This window comes from Bufo bufo, chromosome 3 (genome assembly GCF_905171765.1).
Source record: "Bufo bufo chromosome 3, aBufBuf1.1, whole genome shotgun sequence".
Taxonomy (NCBI): Eukaryota; Metazoa; Chordata; class Amphibia; order Anura; family Bufonidae; genus Bufo; species Bufo bufo.
Window position 1 is genome coordinate 248,438,242 of NC_053391.1, and position 27,164 is coordinate 248,465,405.

A 27,164-nucleotide genomic window follows, 5' to 3' on the forward strand; every position below is an offset into this window, starting at 1 on the left:
AATCACACAGGAGGACGAGTTACTTCACATCACTGAGCTAAAGAGCTGCCCCATCTCTGCTCTACCTGTCAGGGGTTATGATCCTAAATACAGCTGATAAGATCTTCAGCTGAATCTCTGCAAGAATGGAGTTCATGAGGAGACATGAAGTACAGAGGGGAGGGTGTGGATAATGAGCAGCAGCTATTATATGCAGTCTCCATTACCACAGCCCACAGTCTGTCCTGTCTGTCCTTTCTGTACTTCATGTCTCCTCAGGAGGAAGAGGCAGCTCTTTTGCTCAGTGTTATGAAGTAACTTGTCCTGCTGTGTGATTAGGAAAGTTTTTGAGTGCACTAATAGGGTGGCGGCCATTTTATTTCTCCTAATGACTGCTCCCTAGACAAAACAAGCCATTATAACTAATGAAAGGTATTTGGGAATATTTACTAAGAAAAAAAACAGACCCTAAAAACATTAGATTTTAATTACCTCAATTCCTAAACTACGGACTTACAGATAAAGGTCACCCAGGGGGCAAACCGAGTGCCCAATTAATCAAACCAAGTACAGTATATATCAAATATAGGGGTTTTTAGGAGCCATTTTTTTTTCTTAGTAATTACTTCATTTCGTTTGGACACCATTATTTCCTTATTTTATATGCTTGTATTTAGGAATATATTTATCATAAATTAATATTTAGGTATTTTAATTTTCTTAATTCCCGGAGAACCCCTTTAAAGGGGTTGTCCGAGGTACAGAAACTGGAAACTATATGCAGTATAAGCAGAAGGCTCCATACACTGGCACAGTCACTATACAATGTATGGAGCTGTGCTCCGTACACTGTATAGCTTCAAGCACTGTAGCTGCCTGAAACAGCTGATTGAAACAATGCCGCGTGTCAGACTCCCATCGAACTCATATTGATAACCTATTCTGAGGATAGGTCATCAATATCTGCAGCATGAACAACCCTTTTAAAAATTTAGCATAGCCACTGACTTAGATTTTATGGAATATCTTTACAGCACCACCTACTGTTTGCTCTTTTTCTTGTACATTTTGTTTAGAATTTTGTTTGCTCTTTTTCTAATTTCCCTGTTCACCTCAGTAATATCACTGAGATGCACGCACATGCTCCGTATCCAGAATAGGCAATGCATTTTAAGTTAAACAGCCTGGACTTTAGACTGGTTTCATAGTTAAAACCGTCCAGGGATATTTCTGCAGATGCTGCTGTTGTATTTAGCAATGCTCTGATTAAGGTATTAAAAATCATCCATTTTGTAATTTTTAATATGAAGTGACATTTATATGTCTATTTAGGACCTTGTGATCACTGGAGACCATTGTGTCCAGTGCTCTCCAGGTCTGTGTTCCATGAAACGTGGACCAGCACAGCTTATGCCCTGAGTTGTGAACAGCACCATTTACTTGTATGGATCCATATGCTGTACATCTGTGGTCCGTACACACAGACTTAAAGGGGTTGTCCGGGTTCAGAGCTGAACCTGGACATACCTCCATTTTCACCCAGGCAGCCCTATCTAGCGATCTAGCGCAGGGCAAGGGAGGGCAAGGGAGCGCAGCGGAGCATGAGATGCTCCGATGCTAACATCAGGGGGGCTGCCTGGGTGAAAATATGGGTATGTCCGGGTTCAACCCTTTAAATTATGTTTGTGTGAATTAAGTCTTACAGAACATTAGAGGTTTGGGTATATACATAGTCACATAGTTAAAGGGCTTCTGTCACCCCCAAAACCCTTATTTTTTTTGGGTGCTTGTTAAAATCCTTTTATAACGACTATTCCCTACATAGGGCTCTTACCTTTGGCTGTGGCTTCTTTTCCTTAAAAAACAATCTTTTAAAATAGGCAAATCACTTCACTACCAGCAAGTAGGGCGTCTACTTGCTGGTAGCCGCCGCAAAAAAACGCCCCCCCTCGTCCTGTTGATTGACAGGGCCAGGGAGCGCTCTCCTCCTCTGGCTGGCCCTGTCATCATTTCAAATCCTGCGCCTGTCTTCATTCGGCGCAGGCGCTCGGAGAGAAGGAGGCTCGCCTCCTCAGCACTCCCTCAGTGCGCCTGCGCCGATGACGTCTTCTCTTTTGGTGACGTCATCGGCGCAGGCGCACTGAGGGAGTGCTGAGGAGGCGAGTCTCCGTCTCTCCGAGCGCCTGCGCCGAATGAAGACTTTCAGGGGTGACAGAAGCCCTTTAATACTGTTGAAAAAAGACATAAGTCCATCAAGTTGAACCAAGGGATAGGTGGGGACGCGAATCCCAGAAGGAATTGAGACTCAGATTTCTACACGTTTTCATAATCATTAATGTTGTTTACTTTTAAGAATTCATCTAAGCCCTTTTTACAACTGTCCACTGTTCCTGCTGTGACCACGTCCTGAGGTAGTCTATTCCACAGATTCGCAGTTCTTACAGTAAAGAAGCTTTGATGCTTCCGGAGACTGAACTTTTTCCTCTCCAATCGGAGGCAGTGCTCCCTTGTCTTTTGAGCGCATTTTACATGGAACAGCTTTTCACCGTATTTTTTGTATGGCCCATTTATATATTTGTATAGGTTAAACATGTCGAGTGGCGTACTGCCAATATAGGCAGACCACGCCGTTGCTATGAGGCCTGCGGCACAGGGGGGCCCGGAGCGCATGGAAAGCCCCACCCCCTAAGTCTACGTAGTTAATAGAGGCGGCCCATGGCCCGCCCACTTGCGTTCTTCGTCCGGCTCACACACAGAGGCGCGCACCCAGCGTATCCTCTCCGCTCACGTGATGCCCGCCCGGGAGATAAGGAAGTCACTGGCCTGGGTCTGCACTGAGCCGGAAGATCAGAAGTGGAGGATGAGGTCAGGAGAAAGAGTTATGCCACCAATGAAAGGGCAGCTTTATTTCCCACGTGGTCAGACACGTCAAACTATGCAGCACTGTGGCCAGGTGCAAACTCTGTCCACTGGACTGCACTGGTCTAGCATGACTGTGACAGGTGAGTGAGTTATGTGCGTCATCCCAGAGGTGTCGGGGGCACTATAGGGGACTGTTAAGCTGCTGGGGGTAACTATAGGGGACTGCTGAGGGGCACTATAGTGGACTGCTAAGCTGTTGGGGGCACTATAGGGGAATGTTTAGGCTAAAGGGGATCATTTCAATTAATGGGGGCACAATACGGGGCATTTAAGCTACTTTATAATTAGGGGGGCACTCTGGGAGAGAATAATTAGTATTAATTATAATTTGGAGGCCACTGTTACTATAGGAGGCTGTCTATAATGCACTATTTCTACAGTATAGTATTTGGAGGCATTGGGCAGCACAATGGGCACTGTATTGACTGCCCCCATGTCTCTGGATGTTTTCATCTGCGTGACGGGAGGGAGGCAGTGGCGGCTGTGCAGGCATCAGGAGCAATGCGTGTGCCGGGGAATGACGTAAGTAAGGTGCCCGGGCATTTTGGGGGCCATTATAGGGGTTAGATAACCCCTTTAACTCCTTGCTGCTGATGCATTCCCCCCGGGGGAGGGGGGAAAAGCACACTTACTCCTGAGTCCTCTATGAGCCTACAGGGTCTCCTCCAGCACATCAGTCACCTTGCGGGGGGAGGGGAGAATTCATAAGCAGCAAGGAGTTAAAGGGGTTATCTAACCTCTATAATGCCCCCCAAAATGCCCGGGCACCTTACTTACCTTATTCCCTGGCACCCGCATTGCTCCTGTTGACGACACAGTCGCTACTGCCTCCCTCCTGTCATGCAGATGAAAACATCCAGCGACGTGGGGGCAGTCAATAGCAGGCCACGATGGGAACGATCCTCCCTAGCATTGCTGGGTGACACTAGGGAGGCTCATTTACGACGTGGCTGTACCCCCCCACTTGGCATAAGTATTATCTGCCTGCAGTGCCTGCTCATTTTGGGGGGAAAAATAGCCCCTTTAACCCTTAGGATACCAGAGTTTATTTTTTTGCATTTTCTTTTTTCTTCTCTAACTTCCTTGAGCGATAACTTTTTTATTTTTCCATTCACATAGTTGTATGAGGGCTTATTTTTTGCTGGAGAAGTTGTACTTTAATATGGCATACAATGTAGTGTGAAGCTGGCAATTTTTTTTTAAATGGGGTGGAATAAAAAAAGAAAAAAAAAACAAATTTCTCCACCGTTTTACGGGTTTTATTTCTACGGCATTCCCTTTGTGGCAAAACTGACCTGTGCACTTCATTCTCTGGGTAAGTATGAATATGTACGAACATATGTATACATTTCTTTATTGGAAAATGGGGGTGTGGCAGGGGAGGAGGCAGGACAGAAGGTGGGATGGGCCAGGGGTGGGTAGTGGGCAGCGTTAGGGGGCCCAATTCAGATTCTTGCTATGGGGCCCAGTGATTTCTATGTATGCCCTGATGATGTCCCCCCTTAGACGTCTCTTCTCAAGACTAAATAAATTCAATTATTTTTAAATTTCTTCATAACTAAGACCCTCCATGCCCCTTATCAGTTTAGTCGCTCTCCAATGTAATTTTTCCAGCTGTAGTGCATCCTTTCTATGGACTGGTGTCCAGAACTGAACTGCATATCCCAGATGAGGCCGCACCAACACTTTGTAAAGTGGTAATATTACATCCCTGCCCCGCGGGTCCATGCCTCGTTTAATGCAAGACAATATCCTGGTGGCCTTAGAAGCAGCTGATTGACATTGTATGCTGTAATTTAATCTACCATCCACAAGGACATCCAAACATCACTTACATCACTTAACCCCTTAGTGACCAAGCCTGTTTGGGCCTTTATGACCAAGCGTTTTTCTTCCTTTTTTCATGGTCTCATTCCAAGAGCTATAACTTTTTTATTTTTTCATCTATATAGCTTTATGAGGGCTTGGTTTTACGGGACAAGTTGTAGTTTTTAATGGCGCAATTTTGGGGTACAGATAACTTTCTGATTAACTTTTATTAACTCTTTCTAGGAGGGAGATTGGGAAAAATAGCAATACTGCCACTGCGTTTTTACATTATAGATTTTACGGCGTTCATTTTTCGGTACAAATAACATAATATATTTATTCTCTGGGTCAGTACGATTACAGTGATACCAAATACTTATAATTTTTTTTACGATTTACTACTTTTTTTGCAATAAAACCCCTTTTATTAACCAAAAAAATTATTTTGCATTGCCACTTCACAAGACCCATAACTTTTTTATTTTTTTTTCTATGGAGTTGTGTGAGGACTTGATTTTTGAGGGAAGACTTGTATTTTTCATTGGTATAATTTTGGAGTAAATGCCGCTTTTTGATCGCTTGTTATTATGTTTTTTTCGGTGGAAAATAAGAATAAATTAGAAATTCTGTCTTTTTTTTACGGCGTTCACCATGGGGGATAATTTATGTAATATTTATATAGTCCGGGTTGTTACGGACGCGGCAATACCAAACATATGGGGGATATTTTCTTTTTGCATTTTTTTTATTGAAAAGCGTATTTTCAATGGAAAAATAGCATATTTTTTTATTTTATGGAATTTATTTTATTTAATAAATGTGTATTTTTTTTCTATTTTTTATACTACTTAATAGTCCCACAAGGGGACTATAATATACAGTATTTTGATTGCTTTTGAAATGTAATGCATTATCTTTATAATGCATTACATTTCAATAGCAATGCTATTCAAACATTGACCAGCAGGCTGCGCCAGAGAGGCACAGCCTGCTGGAGATAACTGAAGACAGGCTCCAGGCCCTGATCGAAAGCAAGGTAAGCTTCCCAACACATTAGCACCCCGCGATCGCATTTTCGGGGTGCTGATGGGAGACAGAGGGAGTCCGCTCCCTCTGTCACCACTTTACATGCAGCGGGCGCCATTGCGCCCAGCATGTAAAGGGTTATACAGCCCGGATCGGTCATGTGAGAGCTGGGTCCGCGCTCCCCACTGCACGGGGGAGCCATGCAGCGCTTAGACTGGGCTGCCGTAAAAAAATTTGGTGCAATTACTCAATGTGGATTTAAAGCTCTCCCATTTATCCTCTGTATTATTATGTGACAGTAGCTGCTCCCAGTCTATGCCCTGAAATGCTGCCCTCATAGTTAAAGGTATACAGTTTTGTAGCCATTGAATGTATACAATATTGCTTTTATTGAATTACAGCTATTATCTTGAAAATCTGATTCCTCTTTTTATTTCTAAAAGGAGCTGTCAAAAATTAAAGGTTGAATCTGATTGGTTGCTATGGGCAACAAAGCCAGTTCTACTTTACACCAGTTTGATAAATGACCCCATAAGCATATTAAAGTATAATGTTTTACTGATATAGTGATAAGGAATTATTTACATCAAACTGGAACACCCCAACAATCAGCTGTTTTTATGGCCGATGCAGAGGAAATATATTTTCCATTTCAACCATTCAAATGAATGACCCTGCATGTAATGCTTGGATAGATCTGAGCAGCTATTCATTCTTTCTCATAGAGGAAGATCCTGAGGAGGTACACTTGGTTTGGGTTGTGTATGATACATACCCTTTTAGTTAAAGGGGCTGTTCTATGGCAAACAGATATCAACTATTCACATGATGGGGGATAAGCATATGAGCTGCTGGGGTCTCCAATCTAGAGAATGGGGGTCCTGTGTTCTCCTGTTTGAATTTAGGGCCAGTTACATTCTGTCACTTCATTCAACTCTATGGGTCTGCTGAGAGAGAGCTGAGTGCAAACACTCATCTATCACCGCCTAAATTCAAACAAGGAAACACAGGGCCCCCATTCTCATGATTCACCAGTCGTCGGACCTCCATGATAAGTGTTTGTAATGAGAAAACCCCTGGTGTTTTGTGCTATTAAATGTCTTTGTGACACAAACATTATTATTACCTTGTTCTTAGCCATGAATTCCCTAAACTCTCCCACAGTTTCCTCTCTTTATCTGTCACACATGAGCTCAAAAGCATTATTGCTCTTTGTGTAAGAAAAGGAGACAGCACAGAGCTGGCGGCGTTCTTCCCTGGATATTTTGATAGGATCTGTAATAGAGCATAGTATTTATTGTATAAAGCCTTTTCTATGTTGCTGTGGCAATGTAATTATCCTATAAGCTTTACCTTGGGCAGGTTGTCCATCAATATGTGGACTAAATCTGGAGCAGTTGGCTGGGACATCTGGTCTTGGACTTTTGCCTGTTGGCATACAATTTACAGGAATATAATGAAGCATGTCATATAATATATTATAAAAAAGAAACTCTGGCCTCACAAAATAATACTTGGAAGGTCCTGCTCTTTCCTGTTCTGCAGCTCAAATATATCCAGGCCATTGCATAGCAGCAGCAGGTGACAACCTCTGTTTAGTGTGATCCTAGATGAAGTGTATGTAGGAGACTGCTAAAAGGAGGTATAACTCCAGAATCAGACTACTCATAGTGTCACACTATTTTACTTTTAGATAGTATTAGCAAATCTGCTTAATTGTGTCAACTAAATAAAAATGGTGTACATAAACTTTAAGTTAAAAGGTGTTACAGAATTGTAAAATCATGGCTGGTTTCTACACAAAGGAGTTTCACACCTGTCCACTGCTGTGTGTGGTCACTTCAATGGAGCTGCAACACCAGACACAACCTATGGACAGGTGTGGTGCTGTTTTTGAAAGAAAGCAGCCATGTTTTTGTAATCCTGACCAACAAATGTCAAGAAGTCACTTGAAATCTGGAACTTTGCTGAGATCATTGAAAAAAAACAAACAACAAAAAAAAACTAAAGATGTGGACTTGCTATTTGTTTCATGTATAAAGATTGTCATAACTGTCTTTATAGCATGTTGGTTGTTGTTACTCACCATTAAATTAAAACCGTATTTTATCTTCTGAAGACATTCGATAAATTCCGATTGAGGAATTGCTATTTTTAAGACAAAAAGAAAGGAATTATTGTCAGTTTACCATCACTTTATGCTTGCATGAATATATACAATATTTTTCACTTTCTAAGACGCACCAGACTATAAGACGCACCCCAGGTTTAAATAACAGAAAATTAGAAAAAAAAATTCTCTCTGAAGGGAATGTGGTTTACTGGTGTTTTACTGAAGTGGAGGGGGTCAAGGTCAGTAACTTTAGGGTATAGTGTGTGTGTGTTGGGGGGAAGAGTTTTGGTCAGGTCCTGTTACCCTTATTGTGTCATCTGCTGAGCATTGTGCATGTGGTCACCTCATTAAAAGTACCTCTGCAAATAAATGTGTCTCCTGTCACAGCACTGTCATACACACATACAGCTTTGCTACACACAGATATAGCTCTGTTATACACATACAGCCCTGCTACACACACAGCTCTACTATACATACACATACAGTGTTGCTACACACATACAGCACTGCTACACCCATACAGCACTGCTACACACATATACACACAAAAATGTATAATAGTTAATAAAAACTCACATTGAACATCATCAAAGGTCCTTAAGCTGCACTTGGAGTTTTCATTTGTTTTCAGTACAGCTGTAGAACCTTCTGCCCCATGTTCTCTCCTGCTGCCGCTGATCATACAGATCAGTGTCAGCAGGAAGAGAGAGAGGTGAGTACAGATGCACAGCTCTCTCATTGATCGGGCAAAACGCTGTATGTGTGCTTTGCCGGATCATTAAGGAAGCAGTCATGGGGTCTGGCCATGCTGGATCTCCCTGACTGCCATTTATAGGATGCTGGTGCCCATGCGGTGTACTTTTTATTAAGATTTTTTTTTCTTGCTAAAAGTGCATCTTATAAAGTGAAAAATATGGGGAAGTTATTTCCATATATACATGTTTTAGATATTTTCTTAGTTACTCACCTTTTTTCATCTTTTTGTCTGTATTTAGTTTTCCAACAAATATCTCAATATCTGTGAGTACATGATTCAAGACTTCCTGGGTTTAGAGCAGATGACAGTACATTAATGAGGTGTTCAGTTCATGCTGATTGAACTTCAATTCCACATGTCCCCTGTATGTCAGTTTATAATCTATACAATATATTATAGAAGCCTCTGGTCGAAAGGGCGTTGGGAGGGTTACTGGCATATCGGTCTGTATTACCAATTGTACCTTCAATTGCTATTTCATATATTTTTTGCCATTTTGACACTTTAAACTAGCTCCTACATCAGTTATTTATTGGATCTTCTTTTTATTATTCAATTGTCTGACAACATATGCTATTTAATTGGACCCGATATCTCAGCGCCCTCTTGTGTCCTCATTGGTCAATAACCTATAGACACTTTTTGTTATGGGTTTTTATATTTTCTCATGAATTAATAAAGTATGTATTTATATTTTTTACAAAGGTGTTTTTTTTCATTTATTTTGGAGTGTTTAGTATACACCGTTGATGTATTCTTTTGCTTATTTTGGAGTGTTTAGTATACACCGTTGATGTATTCTTTTGCTTTTTTTTTTATTAGCGTAGCTGCCAACTGTTCCGAATTTGCCAGGACCTGTACCTAATTTTCAGGAACAGTTCCAGTTAATTCGGGCTGTCTTGGGATGAACATGGCTTATGTAAGACCCACCCATAAGTGAGTGGTCCCGGGTGGGTTGTTTCCATGGGAAAGGCTTAGATGCCCAGTATTTACCAGCTATGATGTTGGTAAGTATGTATGAGGGTTGCTTCTGAGGTGGTGGATATTTTCTCCCCACAACATTAACCCGTAGAGGACCCCCGCCATACATGTACAGCGCTGGGATCTGTGACTTAAGGACCAGCACCATACAGCTACAGCTCGCTGATCGGGCGGGTGCAAAAGCTGCACCCACCTGATCAGTGGCACGGACCCGGCAGTCACCGACAGCTGGCTCCCTGCTGCATATTCCGGCATCGATGAAAACACTGATACCAGCGTATTTATCCCTTGTATGCTACGGTCAAAGCTGACATCAGCATGCAGGGGGTTTGTGGAGGGTACTGGTTCCCTCCACGTCCCCATTAGGTCCCCTGCAGTGACGGGGACCATATTACTTCCATAGGCATCAGGGTCTTGCCTTCTATGGAAGTCTATGAGATCCAGCCCCTTAGGCTGACAGGCTAATGACTGACAGGCAATACATTGCAGAGGGGATCAGACCCGCAGAAGTTTAAGTCCCAGAGTGGGACAAAAAAAATGTAAAAAAAAGTGTTTTTCATAATAAAAAAATAAAGTTTCAAGTAAAAAAAAAAAAGCCCTTTAACCATAATAAAACACATATAAAATTGTAAAAAAATAGAAAAATAGAAAAAAAAAGAAAAACAGACATATTGGATATTGCCACATTCCTATCACCCATCACCTGAACACCGTAAAAGATAAAAAATAAAAACTGTGCTAAAACAACCATTATATCACAAAAAGTGTAATATCGAGTGATCAAATAGTCATATGTACCCCAAACTAGTACCAATCAAACTGTCATCTCATCCTGCAAAAAATTAGCCCGGAAAAATATAAAAAATATGGCTTTCAGAAAATGGAGACATAAAAACATAATTTTTTTCTCAAAAATGCTTTAATATGTAAAACGGAAACAAAAAAAAGTGATCATATTTGGTATTTTTGCATCTATATCAATCTGCACTATAAAAATAGCACATGATCTAACCTGTCAGGTGAACATTGTAAAAAAAAATAAAAAGGGTGCCAGAACAGCCATTTTTTGTTACCTTACCTCACAAAAAGCGTAATATAGAGCAATCAAAAATCATATGTACCCCAAAATAGTACCAGCAAAAACTACCACCTTATTCCGTAGTTTCCAGAATGGGGTCACTTTATTGGAGTTTCTACTCTGGGGGTGCATCACGGGGGCTCAAATGTGACATGGCAACTTAAAATTATCCCAGTGAAATCTGCCCTCCAAAAACCATATATTGCTCCTTCTCTTCTGCGCCCTGCCGTGTGCCCATAGATCAGTTTACGATCACATATGGAGTGTTTCTGTAAACTATAGAATCAGGGTAATAAATATTGAGTTTTGTTTGGCAGTTAATCTTGGAAAAAGGAAACAATAGATTACATTTATAGCTTAAATGCTACAAGAGCAATGTTATATAAGCTTTTGTACATTGTAGCCACACTTTAGTAAGGCCAATTCCACACGAGTGTATTACAAAGCATATTTCTCTGCCCTTATTATGGCCACTAATCCTGATGAATTCTGACAAGAGCACTATACAAGGTGTGGGAAAAAGGCCTAACAGATGCATAAAATCTAGCATGCCATGCGATGGGTTGTACTGAGAAGTACAGTGACTGCCATGTTGTATCGTCATAGCATGGGACGTTCAACAAGTCAGTTCATCCTAGAGTTCGAATGTGAAGCTATGTTCACGTAGGGAAAATCCACTACTGACTCAACAGCAGAAAACGGGCCAAGATCACTAACGCTGGTATACGTAAGTATTTTAAAATCTTTGTATCTATGTTCTAAAATGTAGTTATAGTAAGGAAGGGTATGTATGGATGCCAATATTTTATAAATAAAGGGGGTCATTTAGGAACAGATAATATCTGGCGCAAATTCTGTCCGATGACATGTTGCGGCAGAATCTGCAACTTCATTCTTGCTCACGTGAGGTCTAAAAAAGGAGGCATGGGTGGGTAATGACTGGTAGGCTCGTCTCATTCATCATTTTCTATGCCTGTTTTAGGCGCAGAAAATGGTCTAAATGTAAGACAGCAAGGAAGCTGGCTTACATTTAGAATCCGGCGCCTCTACATAATTTTGGAGATCCACCACCAGCGCAGGAGCTTATTAAGACTGATGTCTAAAGCACTGATCTTAATAAATGTGCCCCAAAATGTTTAACGAGATTTCAGCTGAGTTTGGCCATTCCTCCTGAAAATATAAGAATAAATTGGGAACTGTGTGTTACAAGTCCCCTTGTCAATAATAAAGCATGTTCCTACACACTTTAATATTATTTAAAGACTGCTAACAGTGTCAGACTGTTTAGGAACACACCCTACTGGCAAGGAGAATGGTAGCACTTATTTTCAGGATTTGGAGGGTACTATCTCTCCTTGGGGAGAGAGCGCCATAGTCATGGCTCAAAGCCTATTTAAAGAGTTGAGTAGCTGCCTTACATCTGGTGGCTTTAGAGGCAGAGCTTGCTAAGAGCTCATTTGCATCCCTTCTTCCCTTATCTTCAGAAAGAACAGATAAATTGCACAATGCACATGTGGATGTACTTATCTAGTGTGGGTTTTGTTGATGTACTGAAATAATAAGAATTGAAAACAATGGTGATAGGATAGGTAATTTTGTAATATATATTGACACTTTTAAAATTATGTAGAGGAAAGCAAACCTAGTTGCATATGTGCTTACAATGTCACGTGCTGTGCCTGCCTTTTGATCAGTCATTAATGGCGGCTGTAAGATTGGAGGTCCGGGATCATACCATCTTTCAGGAACGGGGGTATCTGCAACAGAAAATACTACACAATGATGTTATAAGTATGACTCTTCATATCAGTAGTTCAATTTGTCTGATTCAAACACTTTTCCGATTTGGTTGCCACCGCCATATCGGTACAGTTTACTAGTTTGACTGTGGCTCATCTTCAATGTGTGCTGCAGCCTGCCTCATTAAAAAACTGATGTCAGTCAGACTATCTGGATGTTACTTCTTTATTGAGGTTGCCCTGGGTTTTCACATACAATATTCCTTATTTAGGATGGTAGCACAGTTTTTTTCTTGCCTTTTTTAGGTGCTTTGAATTTTTTGTGCTTTTTTTAGTGCATTTTTATGCTACACGGGAGTTTATTGGAATTATTAAACACTGCACAAACAAGCATTTTTGGAGTGGTGTTTTTAGACACTTGAGATGTGTGTTTTGGGTCAAAGGTAAGTTTTTTCGCAACATGCTCTGGGTGTGGTGTTTTTCCCTCATTTTCTGGCTTTCTGTCTTTAATGATGCTTTGGCATTGTGTTTATTTTTACCAATACATATGTGACATTACAGAGATGTTTTCTATATAAAAACACAAGGGACATACAAAAGAATTTGCAGAAACACTATTGGCCAAAAACACCACAAAGACAACTAAAAAATGCTACAAAAATGCTCAATGAATTTCCAAAGCATTCTTTTGGCCTCAAAAAAGTTCATACCAAAAACAGAAGTGTGGCAGTTGCTGTCATATGGGTGTGACTGGGTCTGGAGGGGAAGGTGCTGATCAAATCTCCAACAGGTGCTTCTTTTAACTGTATCTGCATCCCCAAAATGTGGATCCAGTTAAAAACTATTGGCCTAATATATGTCCAGATGTTGGGCTCCCAGGAGGTGACGAGCATCCAGATGACAGCAGGCATTAAACATAACGAAGTAGGCTGCTCATCATGGGAATGGTGTTAGGGGATTTTCAGTTTTTAATATTTATTGTTGCAAAGGGCACACAGTAGGGGACATTACTATACAATAAGGGGCATTACTTTTATAACAGGGCACAGTGGGGGACATACCTATACAGTAAGGGACATTACGGGGCACAGTGGAGTATATTACTATACAGTGGAGGACATTAATATTATAATGGGTCACAGAGGGGGACATTACAATTATTACCAGGCACAGTAGGGTTCATTATTAAACAGTTGGGGATATTACTATTGTAATGGAGCACAGTGGGGGGATATCACTATTGTAATGGAGCACAGTGGGAGACATTGGTATTCTAATTAGGTACAGTGGGAGGGGAATTAACACCTTAAAGACCAAGCAGTTTTCAGTTTTTTTATTCTCTGCTGTCCCAGAGCCATATTTTTTTTACATTTTTCCATATACATACCTGTCTAATGGCACCATATTATATTGCATACAATGTAGTAGGAAGCTGAAAACAAATCCAAATATGGGTGGAATTGGGGAAAAATGCAACTCCATCATAGTTTTTTCATTCTCTGGGTCAGTTCAATTACAGCAATACCACAGTTATATAGTTTTATAATGTGTTTTAATACTTAACCACTTCCCGTCCGCCCATAGGATATAAACGTCCGGGAAGTGGTTCTCTATTTCTGAATGGACGTTCCAGAACGTCCATTCAGAAACTGCAGCTGCACGCTAATCGTGCAGCTGCTGATCGGGTTGCCCGCTGTCAGTGACAGCAGGGCAACCCAGAGAGAAGGCAGGGACAGTGCCCAGGTGTCCCTGCCTTCTAGATCGCTGCATACACAGCGCTCACCGCTATGCGCTTCCTGTTCCGGCCCGGCGGTCATGTGACCGCCGTGACCGGAGAGTGCTGGAGCTGTGTGAGGTCTTTCAGAGACCTCGATCAGCCCTGCACTGAGGCTGTACAGCACTGAATTATGCTGTACAGCCTCTCTGCGGGGTGTATTTCTCCTGTAACTGGGGCTACTATGTCAGCCCCAGTTACAGGAGAAATCAACAGTGAAAAAAAAAAAGAAAAAGTTAAGTAAATGTCCCCCAGCGGTCTTGTATGACCTTACGGGGGACAAAAAGTGTAAAATAAAAAATAAAAAAATAAAGGGTTGAAAAAATAAAAGAAAAAAAAGGTTTCACATGTAAAAAAAAAAATTCCCCAAGTAAGGAATAAAAAAAAATTTAAAAATAGAAAAAATAAAATAGACATATTTGGTATTGCCGCGTCCGTAAAAACCAGCTCTATAAAAATATCACATGACCCAACCCCTCGGGTGAACACAAAATGGTACCAATAAAACTGTCACCTCATCCCGCAAAAAATGAGCCCCTACATAAGAAAATCTCTCAAAAAAAAAAAAAAAACTATAGCTCTTTGGTTTCAAAAATGCTATTATTGTGTTAAAGTCAAACAAATAAAAAAAAGTATACATATTTGGTATTGTCGCATCCGTAAAAACCAGCTATATAAAAATATCACATGACCTAACCCCTCGGGTGAACACCGTAAAAACAAAACAAAAAAAACTGTGTCAAAACAAGCAATTTTTGTCACCTTACATCACAAAAACTGCAACACCAAGTGATCAAAAACGCGTATGTCCCACAAAATGGTACCAATAAAACTGTCACCTCATCCCGCCAAAAATGAGCCCCTACATAAGAAAATCTCTCAAAAAATAAATAAACTATAGCTCTTAGAACATGGAGACACTAAAACATCATTTTTTGGGGTTTCAAAAATGCTATTATTGTGTTAAAGTGAAACAAATAAAAAAAAGTATACATATTTGGTATTGCCGCGTCCGTAAAAACCAGCTCTATAAAAATATCACATGACCTAACCCCTCGGGTGAACACCGTAAAAACAAAACAAAAAAAACTGTGTCAAAACAAGCAATTTTACATCACAAAAACTGCAACACCAAGTGATCAAAAACGCGTATGTCCCACAAAATGGTACCAATAAAACTGTCACCTCATCCCGCAAAAAATGAGTCCCTACATAAGAAAATCTCTCAAAATAAAAAAACTATAGCTCTTACGGTAGAACATGGAGACACTAAAACATCATTTTTTTTGGTTTCAAAAATGCTATTATTGTGTTAAATTGAAACAAATAAAAAAAGTATACATATTAGGTATTGCCGCGTACGTAAAAACCAGATCTATAAAAATAGCACATGACCTAACCCCTCGGGTGAACACCGTAAAAAAATAAAAATAAAAACTGTGTCAAAACAAGCAATTTTTGTCACCTTACATCACAAAAACTGCAACACCAAGTGATCAAAAACGCGTATGTCCCACAAAATGGTACCAATAAAACTGTCACCTCATCCCGCCAAAAATGAGCCCCTACATAAGAAAATCTCTCAAAAAATAAAAAAAACTATAGCTCTTAGAACATGGAGACACTAAAACATCATTTTTTTGGGTTTCAAAAATGCTATTATTGTGTTAAAGTGAAACAAATAAAAAAAAAGTATACAAATTTAGGTATTGCCACGTCCGTAAAAAACAGCTCTATAAAAATATCACATGATCTAACCCCTCGGGTGAACACCGTAAAAAAAAAAAAACTGTGTCAAAACAAGCAATTTTTGTCACCTTACATCACAAAAACTGCAACACCAAGTGATCAAAAATGCGTATGTCCCAAAAAATGGTACCAATAAAACCGTCACCTCATCCCGCAAAAAATGAGCCCCTACATAAGAAAATCTCTCAAAAAATAAAAAAACTATAGCTCTCAGAACATGGACACATTAAAACATTTTTTTTGTTTCAAAAATGCTATTATTGTGTAAAACTTTAATAAATAAGAAAAAGTATACATATTAGGTATCGCCACGTCCGTAACAATCTGCTCTATAAAAATGTCACTTGACTGAACCCCTCAGGTGAACGCTGTAAAAATAAATAAATAAAAACTGTGCTAAAACAACCCATTTTTTGGTCACCTTGCCCCATAAAGTGTTCTAATGAATGATCAAAAAATCATATGTACCCAAAAATAGTAGCAATTAAACTGGCACCTTATCCCCTAGTTTCCAAAATGGGATCACTTCTTGGGAGTTTCTACTGTAAGGGTGCATCAGGGGGCTTCAAATGGGACATGGCATCTAAAAACCATGTGGAGTTCCTTTTCTTCTGCGCCCTGCCTTGTGCCCATACAGCAGTTTATGACCACATGTGGGGTGTTTCTGTAAACCGCAGAATCTGGGTAATAAATATTGCCACGTCCGTAAAAACCAGCTCTATAAAAATATCACATGACCTAACCCCTCGGGTGAACACCGTAAAAACAAAACAAAAAAAACTGTGTCAAAACAAGCAATTTTACATCACAAAAACTGCAACACCAAGTGATCAAAAACGCGTATGTCCCACAAAATGGTACCAATAAAACTGTCACCTCATCCCGCAAAAAATGAGTCCCTACATAAGAAAATCTCTCAAAAAATAAAAAAACTATAGCTCTTACGGTAGAACATGGAGACACTAAAACATCATTTTTTTTGGTTTCAAAAATGCTATTATTGTGTTAAATTGAAACAAATAAAAAAAGTATACATATTAGGTATTGCCGCGTACGTAAAAACCAGATCTATAAAAATAGCACATGACCTAACCCCTCGGGTGAACACCGTAAAAAAATAAAAATAAAAACTGTGTCAAAACAAGCAATTTTTGTCACCTTACATCACAAAAACTGCAACACCAAGTGATCAAAAACGCGTATGTCCCACAAAATGGTATCAATAAAACTGTCACCTCATCCCGCAAAAAATGAGCCCCGACATAAGAAAATCTCTCAAAAAATAAAAAAAACTATAGCTCTTAGAACATGGAGACACTAAAACATCATTTTTTTGGGTTTCAAAAATGCTATTATTGTGTTAAAGTGAAACAAATAAAAAAAAAGTATACAAATTTAGGTATTGCCACGTCCGTAAAAAACAGCTCTATAAAAATATCACATGATCTAACCCCTCGGGTGAACACCGTAAAAAAAAAAAAAACTGTGTCAAAACAAGCAATTTTTGTCACCTTACATCACAAAAACTGCAGCACCAAGTGATCAAAAATGCGTATGTCCCAAAAAATGGTACCAATAAAACCGTCACCTCATCCCGCAAAAAATGAGCCCCTACATAAGAAAATCTCTCAAAAAATAAAAAAACTATAGCTCTCAGAACATGGACACATTAAAACATTTTTTTTGTTTCAAAAATGCTATTATTGTGTAAAACTTTAATAAATAAGAAAAAGTATACATATTAGGTATCGCCACGTCCGTAACAATCTGCTCTATAAAAATGTCACTTGACTGAACCCCTCAGGTGAACGCTGTAAAAATAAATAAATAAAAACTGTGCTAAAACAACCCATTTTTTGGTCACCTTGCCCCATAAAGTGTTCTAATGAATGATCAAAAAATCATATGTACCCAAAAATAGTAGCAATTAAACTGGCACCTTATCCCCTAGTTTCCAAAATGGGATCACTTCTTGGGAGTTTCTACTGTAAGGGTGCATCAGGGGGCTTCAAATGGGACATGGCATCTAAAAACCATGTGGAGTTCCTTTTCTTCTGCGCCCTGCCTTGTGCCCATACAGCAGTTTATGACCACATGTGGGGTGTTTCTGTAAACCGCAGAATCTGGGTAATAAATATTGAGTTTTGTTTGGCTGTTAACCATCGATGTGTTAAAGAAAAACTTTGATTAAAATGGAAAATCTGCCAAAAAAGTGAAATTTTAAAATTTGATCTCCATTTTCCTTTAATTCTTGTGGAACGCCTAAAGGGTTAACAAAGTTTGTAAAATCGGTTTTAAGTAACTTGAGGGGTGTAGTTTCTACAATGGGGTCATTTATGGGGGTATCCACTATGTAGGCCCCACAAAGTGACTTCAGACCTGAACTGGTCCTTAAAAAGTGGGTTTTGGCAATTTTCTTAAAAATTTAAGAATTGCTTCTAAACTTCTAACGTCCTAAAAAAATAAAATGACATTTCCAAAATGATGCCAACATAAAGTAGACATATGGGGAATGTTAAGTAATAAATATTTTATGAGGTATCACTTTCTGTTTTAAAAGCAGAGAAATTGAAATTGAGAAAATTGCGAATTTTTAAAAAATTTTGGTAAATTTGGGATTTTTTCATAAATAAAGGTGAAATATTTTGACTCAAATTTATGACTATTTTTAGATTTACATCTACAGAGCTGTGTGGGACTCATTTTATGCTGTGCAATATTAGTATTTATTGATACAATTTTGGAGTGGCTGACTTTTTGATAATTTTTCATAAATTTTTTGGGGTGAGGGAGAGGTAAAATTAAAGGGAGTCTGTCACCTCTATATTGCCATATACAGTGCTTACATGGCTCTGTAGCACACCTATACAGAATTGTAACGGTACCTTTGTTCTTTTCTTTAGACTTGCACCAGCAGGAAAAATGAAGTTTAATTCATATGCAAATGAGCACTCACAAGTGCCCAGGGGCGGCGTACACTGTGTAGGTGCCCAGGCTGCCCTGCCTTCTTTTCACTTTACTCCTCCCCAGTCTCTGCCTATGCCGCCCTCCAAGTCTCTTGCCTCATCGATAGGTCCGGACTTGGAGGGCGGGCAAAGGAAGAGGCTGGGGAGGAGTAAAGTGAAAAGAAGGCAGGGCAGCCTGGGCACCTACACAGTGTATGCCGCCCCTGGGCACTTGCGAGTGCTCATTTGCATATGAATTAAACGTCGTTTTTCCTGCTGGTGCAAGTCTAAAGAAAAGAACAAAGGTACTGTTACAATCCTGTATAGGTGTGCTACAGAGCCATGTAAGCACTGTATATGGCCATATGGAGGTGACAGACTCCCTTTAAGAAAGAAAAAACATTTTTTTCTGTTACAGCATTCACTATACGGGATAAATACATCTATAATTTATTCGTTTAGACATTTTGGGAGATGGCGATGTCTATGATCTTTATTATTTTTATTGTTTATTTTTATTTTTAATAAGGGGAAAGAGGTGTGCTTGGAATTTTTATATATTTATTTTATTTTTAAAATCTTTTTTTTTTTTTTTTACTTTTTTTCTCATCCTCCTTAGGATATTTATCATGCAGTCATCTGATTGCTTTTTCCGCTATGAACTCTGGAACAGCCTGCTGGAATGTTTTTAATGGTAGTGTGAAACTAGCTGAAAATAAAAATGAGGCTTTTCATTTGCTGTAGGTAACATAGCATAATGTTTAGGTAGATCCGCCCAGTAGTTCCAAAAGCACTTTTTGGTGTGAGGCATTTCCAGTCAAGACATAAGTGGACCTTTATCACAAAAAATGATTTCCAGAACCAAAATCAATGGAGCACCGCAGCCCCTTTATCTTCTGAATCAGGAAATCTGGAGAAATTCTAAACCACACGGATTACATCTATGTCATATCAGGAAATGACTGCAGGCTGAATTTGCAACGCTCTTCAAAAACAACACTAACCCTGGGGAGTTTGTCTTCCTAATTTAGGGCTATTCATTGATAGAATTGGTTGTGGGGAATAACTGCGTTCATTGAATTCATTCTGAGTTAGTGTGTTCTGTAGTTTATTTCTGAAATGAAAAACAGAAAGTTATTTGAGAGAAAAGTTACACTTTCTTAATAGACTTCACATCACCTAGTAAATATCCCATTGCCCTACACAATGACAAACACATGTTAAAGGGACTCTGTCACCACAACCTTGGGGTATGGGGGTTAGTGGGTAGTAGGAAAACAATAGTCCAGAATCATGGTGATAGATTCCCTTTCACTGTGCTATACACGTTTTCACTAAATGTAATGCAATTAATGGATGACGCCAACAATGGTGATTCTTAGTGCTCGTTTATCGTAATGCAAAAGTTTGGGACACAGTGCCTTGTCGCCAATTGCTGCACAGCTGTACAAATTACAGTGGGATAAAGTAAAAAAGAGTTTTCTGACATTTTAATACTGATAGGTCATCAGTATCTAATCGGTGGGGGACCGACAGCCGGGACCCCCGCCAATCAGCTGTTTGAGAGGGCGCCGGGGCTCCTGTGAGCACCGCAGCTTTCTTGCAGCTCACCAAGCACAGTACTGTACATTGTATAGCGGCTGTACTTGGCATCACGCTCAGCCCCCTTCACTTCAATGGGGCTAAGCTGCGCCTAGGCAACGTGACCGTTGAGCATGTCGTTGTTGGCCTAGGGGAAGCTGCGAGAAGGCTGTGGTGTTCACGGGAGTGCCGGTGCCTAATCTAACAGCTGATTGGTGGGGGTTCTAGGTGTCAGACCCCCACCGATTAGGCAATGATAGCTCATATCAGTGTTAAAATCTCATAAAACCCCTTTAATTAGAACTGAATTGTTTATTCAGAGTTCATTGTTAATGATCCTGTGGTTTTGGGGGCTGCTGTATGGCCATTAACTATTAACAGCTATTAAGTAATTAGGTTCTGCAAGGCATTGCGTCCCAACTGAACACATCCATGCTGCATAGCCATATCGTAACAAGCAGTATTGCAAGTCTGGGGCTATTCATGATCAAAAGATTTTGCTGCTAATAAATAAAACCCATTTCCTGGACTTGGGGAAGGGGGGTAGGGAGGGTGTTTAGTGGGGAGGGGAATGTTCTTGTGTATGTACTTTTTGAAAAAGACAGCGAAAAGCTAGTCCACATGGTTGTGTTTTTTTTTTGTATATGAAAAAACAATAAGCAGATTTAAAAAAATCCCCGGTTGAATTTTGTATCCCTATGTACAGGGGAAACGACTTACTATTTAACAGCACTGTTCAAACATTTCCACTAGTGTTATTTATTATAAGGACATCTTCATAAATAAAATGTTATGCTTCTGCCGTCTCCCATTGAGACTGTATGTCATGTACAGTATGCCCCGTAGATTGTATATGTGTCACATCTGTGACAGGTCCCAGAACGTCTGAAAGATTATCTATGCATTAGTGATCTGACAGCCTCTTTTGGTTTCACTTTGTCTGTGTGTTGCTCCTGTTCAGGTGTGGATCATGTGACCTCTACCACACCCTATTTAGTCTGACTTTTCCCATCACTCCTTGTTTGGGATAGCTTCATTTGGTTCTGGAAGAGCTGGAGTGTGGTTCGTGTTGAAGTCCTGTTCATCCTTCATCCTCTGAAGTTAAGTGTTCCGCTTGTCGTGTTTTGTATTCCCCCCCCCCCCCCCCCCCGGTTGTTTACTAGGCCTCAGTGAGATGCTAGTTCCTTCACCAGGGAAGGAACAGGTGGTCTCTGCCCAGTTATTATCTTTAGGGCATCTATGGGTCACCAGGGTTATCTAGGTTCCCGTGTATGGGTATCTCTACCATCGAGAGGTGCCCATACAGATAGGAGTTAGGGCCAGGAGCAGGGTTTTATAGGTGGTGACCCTTTTCCTTCCCTAGCGGTGAGGCCTAGTGTCTTTCCCCGTCCTTCTTGATTGTCTTTTGGTGTTCTCCCCTACTTCATCCGTGACATTATCCCAAGCCCATACCGCCATTTTTTGTTCTGATCTGTGCAGCTATGGATGCTATGACTGCACTGGTCGAACAGATGCAGAATCTGACTTTGGAGGTAGCAGATTCAGAGTCCACAGGCTGCTGGTTCCGGTGGTGGGTCCCAGGCCTGTCCTGAACCGAAGGTGGCTCTCCCGGACAGGTTTTCCGGGGGTAGTGACAATTTCATCCGGTTCAGGGAGTCATGTAAATTATACTTTAAGCTGCATCCATACTCTTCTGGGGATGAGTGTCAACGTGTGGGTATGATTATTTCTTTGCTTAAAGAGGACGCCCAATCTTGGGCTTTTTCTCTGCCGACCGGATCACTGTCCCTCCGGTCGGTAGATGAATTCTTTAGAGCCTTGGGTCACATCTACGATGACCCGGATCGGATCTCTCAGGCCGAGACCGCGGAAACCTATTGCTCTGAATTTAGGAGATACTGAGTGGAATGATCCTGCTCTCCGCAGCCAATTCTCTCAGGGTCTCTCTGAGAAACTGCAGGACGCGTTGGCCTTTCATGAAAATCCTGTGTCTGAGGGAGAGATCTAGGGGTTCTCACCTTCAGGACGTACTGTCCAATAAGGGTACTGCTTCCTTTGACACTTATGGTGGAGAGACACTGGTAGTTGCGCCTTGTGATGAGCCTATGCAGTTAGGAGGAGCTACTCCTGGCAAAAGCTTGAGTCATGTGAAAGGAGTCTGCTTTTATTGTGGCAAGAAGGGACATTTTGTGAACATTTGTCTGTACTTGCAGCATCAAGGTGTAAACAAAAAGAAGAAACCTTTTAATCCTCAAATTACTATTGGTGGTGTGGAGCAAGAAAACCCACATTTGTCTTTTACTGGTAGTACCCGTTTTCTCCTGACTGCCGAGGTGGCGCTAGAGTCCAAAACTGTGAAAATCGAAGCATTTATCAACAGTGGGGCAGGAGTTAACTTGATTGATGGAGAGTTTGTACGCATTCATGGGTTTACTACTAATGCATTGGAGAAAAGTATTTCTGTCTTTGCAATTGACTCAGCACCTCTCACCCAAAAATGTCTGTCGCAGGTAGTGAATGACATTCATTTAAGAGTGGGTGATTTGCATCAGGAATCTATCTCCTGTTATGTATTGGAGGGTCTGCCTGCTCCGTTGGTGTTGGGCTTACCATGGTTAAGCAAACATAACCCTAACATCGACTGGAAAGCGAGACAGATTCTCGATTGGAGTGATTTTTGCATGGATAACTGTCTTAATGCATCATTCTCTATGGTGACCACTAAAACTGTACCCTCGTTCATTTCAGAATTTTCTGATGTTTTCTCTGAGAGTGGTAATCAGGAGTTGCCTCCGCACCGGGAGTATGACTGTCCCGTCAATCTTATTCCCGGAGCTAAATTGCCCAAATCTCGGTTGTATAATCTTTCGGAACCCGAAAGAAAGGCCATACGAGAGTATATTACCGAGAGTTTGGCAAAGGGACATATCAGACCATCCAAGTCCCCAGTGGCTGCTGGGTTTTTCTTTGTAAAGAAAAAGGATGGTACCCTGAGACCATGCCTGGACTTCCATGAGCTCAATCGTATTACCGTCCGTGATCCTTACCTCCTTCCTTTGATTCCGGATTTGTTTAGTCAGATTGTCGGTGCCAAGGTGTTCTCTAAGTTGGATCTGAGGGGGGCTTATAATCTGGTAAGGATCAAGGAGGGGGATGAGTGGAAGACCGCATTTAATACCCCTGAGGGTCATTTTGAAAACCTGGTCATGCCCTTTGGGTTAACCAATGCTCCTGCGGTTTTTCAACACTTTGTCAATTACATCTTTTATCATCTGGTGGGGAGGTTTGTCGTTGTATACCTTGATGACATACTAATTTATTCGCCCAGGGGCGTAGCTATAGGGGGTGCAGAGGTAGCAGTCGCTACCAGGCCCAGGAGCCTGAGGGGGCCCAAAGATCCTTGTGCTGCATAAGAAGACACACAAAGCACTGAGGAAAGGGGGGCCCAAGCCTAACTCTTGCACCAGGGCCCATGAGCCTTTAGCTACGCCCCTGTATTCGCCTGATATAGAGACTCATCAGGATCATGTGAGACAGGTGTTACAGATCCTAAGAGAGAATAAGTTGTATGCTAAGATGGAAAAGTGTGTATTTGCTGTACAGGAAGTGCAATTTCTGGGTTACCTGCTCTCATCCTCAGGTTTTCGTATGGATCCCGAGAAGGTACGTGCCGTGTTGGACTGGGATCGACCCGAAAATCTGAAAGTGCTTATGCGGTTTTTGTGGTTTACCAACTACTACCGTAAATTTATCTTGCACTATTCATCGGTGTTTAAAACTTTCACAGACTTGACTAGGAAGGGTGCGGATATTTCTGTCTGGTCTAATGCGGCATTACAGGCCTTTTCTGCTGTGAAACAATGTTTTGCTTCGGCCCCTATTCTGATGCAACCGGACTTGACTCGGCCATTTATTGTTGAGGTTGACGCGTCCGAGGTAGGGGTAGGAGCAATCTTGTCCTTCACCTAGTAAATGGCGCCCATGTGCATTTTTCTCTAAAAAAACTCTCTACTGCTGAAAGGAATTATGATGTGGGGAATAGGGAATAACTGGCCATTAAGTTGGCGTTCGAGGAATGGCGGCATTGGTTGGAAGGAGCAATTCACGCTATTACAGTAATTACAGATCACAAGAATCTGGCCTACCTGGAGTTGGTTAAGCGACTGAACCCAAGGCAGGCCAGATGGTCATTTTTTTTCACCAGATTTAACTTCATCGTCACTTACCGCCCTGGGGTTAAGAACGTCAAGGTGGATGCTTTGTCGCGTAGCTTTCCTGGGAGGGGTGAGTCTAATGACCCTAGTCCCATTTTATCTGAAGGGGTTGTCATATCCGCTCTTTATCCTGATCTTGAGGCCAGGGTGTTGGAGGCACAGGAGGATGCTCCGGACTCTTGTCCTCCGGGGAAGTTGTTTGTTCCCTCCGAATTACGTCACAAGGTGTTCGAGGAACATCGCTGTAATGTGCTTGCTGGGCACCCTGGGAGCAGATCGACTGTCGATCTCATCTCTCGCAGATTTTGGTGGCCGGGGTTGCGTAAGTATGTTGAGGACTATGTGTCAGCCTGTGGTACCTGTGCACGAGTTAAGGTGACACATACTCGGCCTTCTGGATCTCTGCTTCCATTGCCCATCCCGTCCAGACCTTGGACCCATTTGTCCATGGATTTTATCATGGATTTACCGAATTCTTCGGGAAAAACTGTGATTCTGGTGGTTGTAGATCGTTTTAGTAAAATGGCACACTTTATTGCATTACCTAGTCTACCCAATGCTAAAACTCTTGCACAGGTGTTTGTCGATAACATCGTGAAACTACATGGCATTCCCTCTGATGTGGTGTCCGATAGAGGGACTCAGTTTGTTTCCAGATTCTGGAAAGCGTTATGTACTCGTCTGGGTGTACAATTGTCCTTCTCTTCGGCTTTTCATCCTCAGTCGAACGGACAGACGGAGCGCACTAATCAGAATCTGGAGACTTACTTGAGATGTTTTGTTTCAGAGAATCAGGAAGAGTGGTCTTCATTTTTGTCGTTAGCTGAGTTTGCTATAAATAACCGTAGACAAGAATCCACTGATAAGTCGCCGTTTTTTGGGGCATATGGGTTCCACAGTTTGGTACATTTTCTGGTGCTCAAAATTCCGGCATTCCTGAGGAGGAACGATTTTCCTCTTCTTTGTCTTCTATTTGGCGGAAAATCCAAGATAACCTGAAAAAGATGGGCAACAGGTATAAGCGTGTGGCTGACAGGAGAGGTATGAGTGGTCCGGACCTGACAGTGGGTGATTCTGTGTGGTTGTCTACAAGAAACATTAAACTTAAGGTACCTTCTTGGAAGTTGGGCCCAAGATTTATTGGTCCATATAAGATCACTGGCATTGTTAACCCTGTAGCCTTCCGTCTTGAACTTCCTCAGGCATTGAAAATCCATAACGTATTTCATAAATCGTTGCTAAAGAAATGTGTCGAACCTGTTGAGCCGTGCTCCTTGCCTCCCGCTCCTGTCATGGTGGACGGCAATTTAGAATTTCAGATCAGCAGGATTGTGGACTCCCGAGTTCTCCGGAGATCCCTCCAGTATCTCGTTCATTGGAGAGGGTTCGGACCAGAGGAGAGGATGTGGGTTCCAGCGACCGATGTTAATGCTAGTCGTCTGGTGAGAGCATTCCACAGAGCTCATCCTGATAAGGTCGGTCCTGGGTGCCCGGAGGTCACCCGTAGAAGGGGGGGTACTGTCACATCTGTGACAGGTCCCAGAAGGTCTGAAAGATTATCTATGCATTAGTAATCTGACAGCCTCTTTTCGTTTCACTTTGTCTGTGTGTTGCTGGTATGTCCACACCTCCTGTTTAGGTGTGGATTATGTGACCTCTACCACACCCTATTTAGTCTGACTTTTCCCATCACTCCTTGCTTTGGATAGCTTCATTTGGTCCTGGAAGAGCTGGAGTGTGGTTCGTGTTGAAGTCCTGTTCATCCTTCATCCTGTTGAAGTGTTCCGCTTGTCGTGTTTTGTATCCCCCCCCACCCCCCCCCCCCCCGTTGTTTACTAGGCCTCAGTGAGATGCTAGTTCCTTCACCAGGGAAGGAACAGGTGGTCTCTGCCCAGTCATTATTTTTAGGGCATCTGAGGGTCACTAGGGCTATCTAGGTTCCCGTGTATGGGTATCTCTACCATCGAGAGGTGCCCATACGGATAGGAGTTAGGGCCAGGAGCAGGGTTTTATAGGTGGTGACCCTTTTCCTTCCCTAGCGGTGAGGCCTAGTGTCTTTCCCCGTCCTTCTTGATTGTCTTTTGGTGTTCTTCCCTACTTCATCCGTGACAATATGGTGAGAGTGGGTCCCTGGTTACTATTGCTAGGCATGGGCTGGCACCATCCCTTCCTCTGCATGAAGGGAGAGCAGTCTGATGTAGACAGAGTGTGTAAGCAGCTAGGACTCGGAGCAGAGCTGACAGGAAATCTTTCTGCGCTGTGGATTATAACAGCAGCACAGTGACAGCATATGTGCCAACCCTTGAGGGAAAGAGTTACTAAATGCAGCAGAAAGTTCAGTGGCCATACAAGGAGGAATGTTTTGTATCGCTCAGAGAAGGTAAATACCTGTATCCTGGCTATAGGCTTTTTTGCATATGGTGGGAACAAATGAATTTCAAGCTCCCAATCATATCAAATGGACAGACTTTCCATCTGTACAGATTGTAGTATA

The 27,164-nt window shown here is 41.4% G+C and overlaps 1 protein-coding gene across 3 annotated transcripts in view; it reads right to left on the reverse strand.

The window, feature by feature from the left end:
* EPS8L3 (EPS8 like 3) overlaps window positions 1–27,164 on the reverse strand; it is a 193,622-nt gene that overhangs the window by 57,329 nt on the left and 109,129 nt on the right. For all 3 annotated transcript variants that reach the window (XM_040424086.1, XM_040424084.1, XM_040424085.1), the window contains exons 8-13: window positions 19,880–19,989; window positions 12,331–12,425; window positions 8,820–8,895; window positions 7,823–7,884; window positions 7,090–7,164; window positions 6,863–7,011 (exon numbers count right to left, since the gene is read on the reverse strand). In XM_040424086.1, coding sequence (XP_040280020.1) covers window positions 6,863–7,011; window positions 7,090–7,164; window positions 7,823–7,884; window positions 8,820–8,895; window positions 12,331–12,425; window positions 19,880–19,989 — 567 coding nt within the window. The remainder of the gene's footprint in view (window positions 1–6,862; window positions 7,012–7,089; window positions 7,165–7,822; window positions 7,885–8,819; window positions 8,896–12,330; window positions 12,426–19,879; window positions 19,990–27,164) is intronic.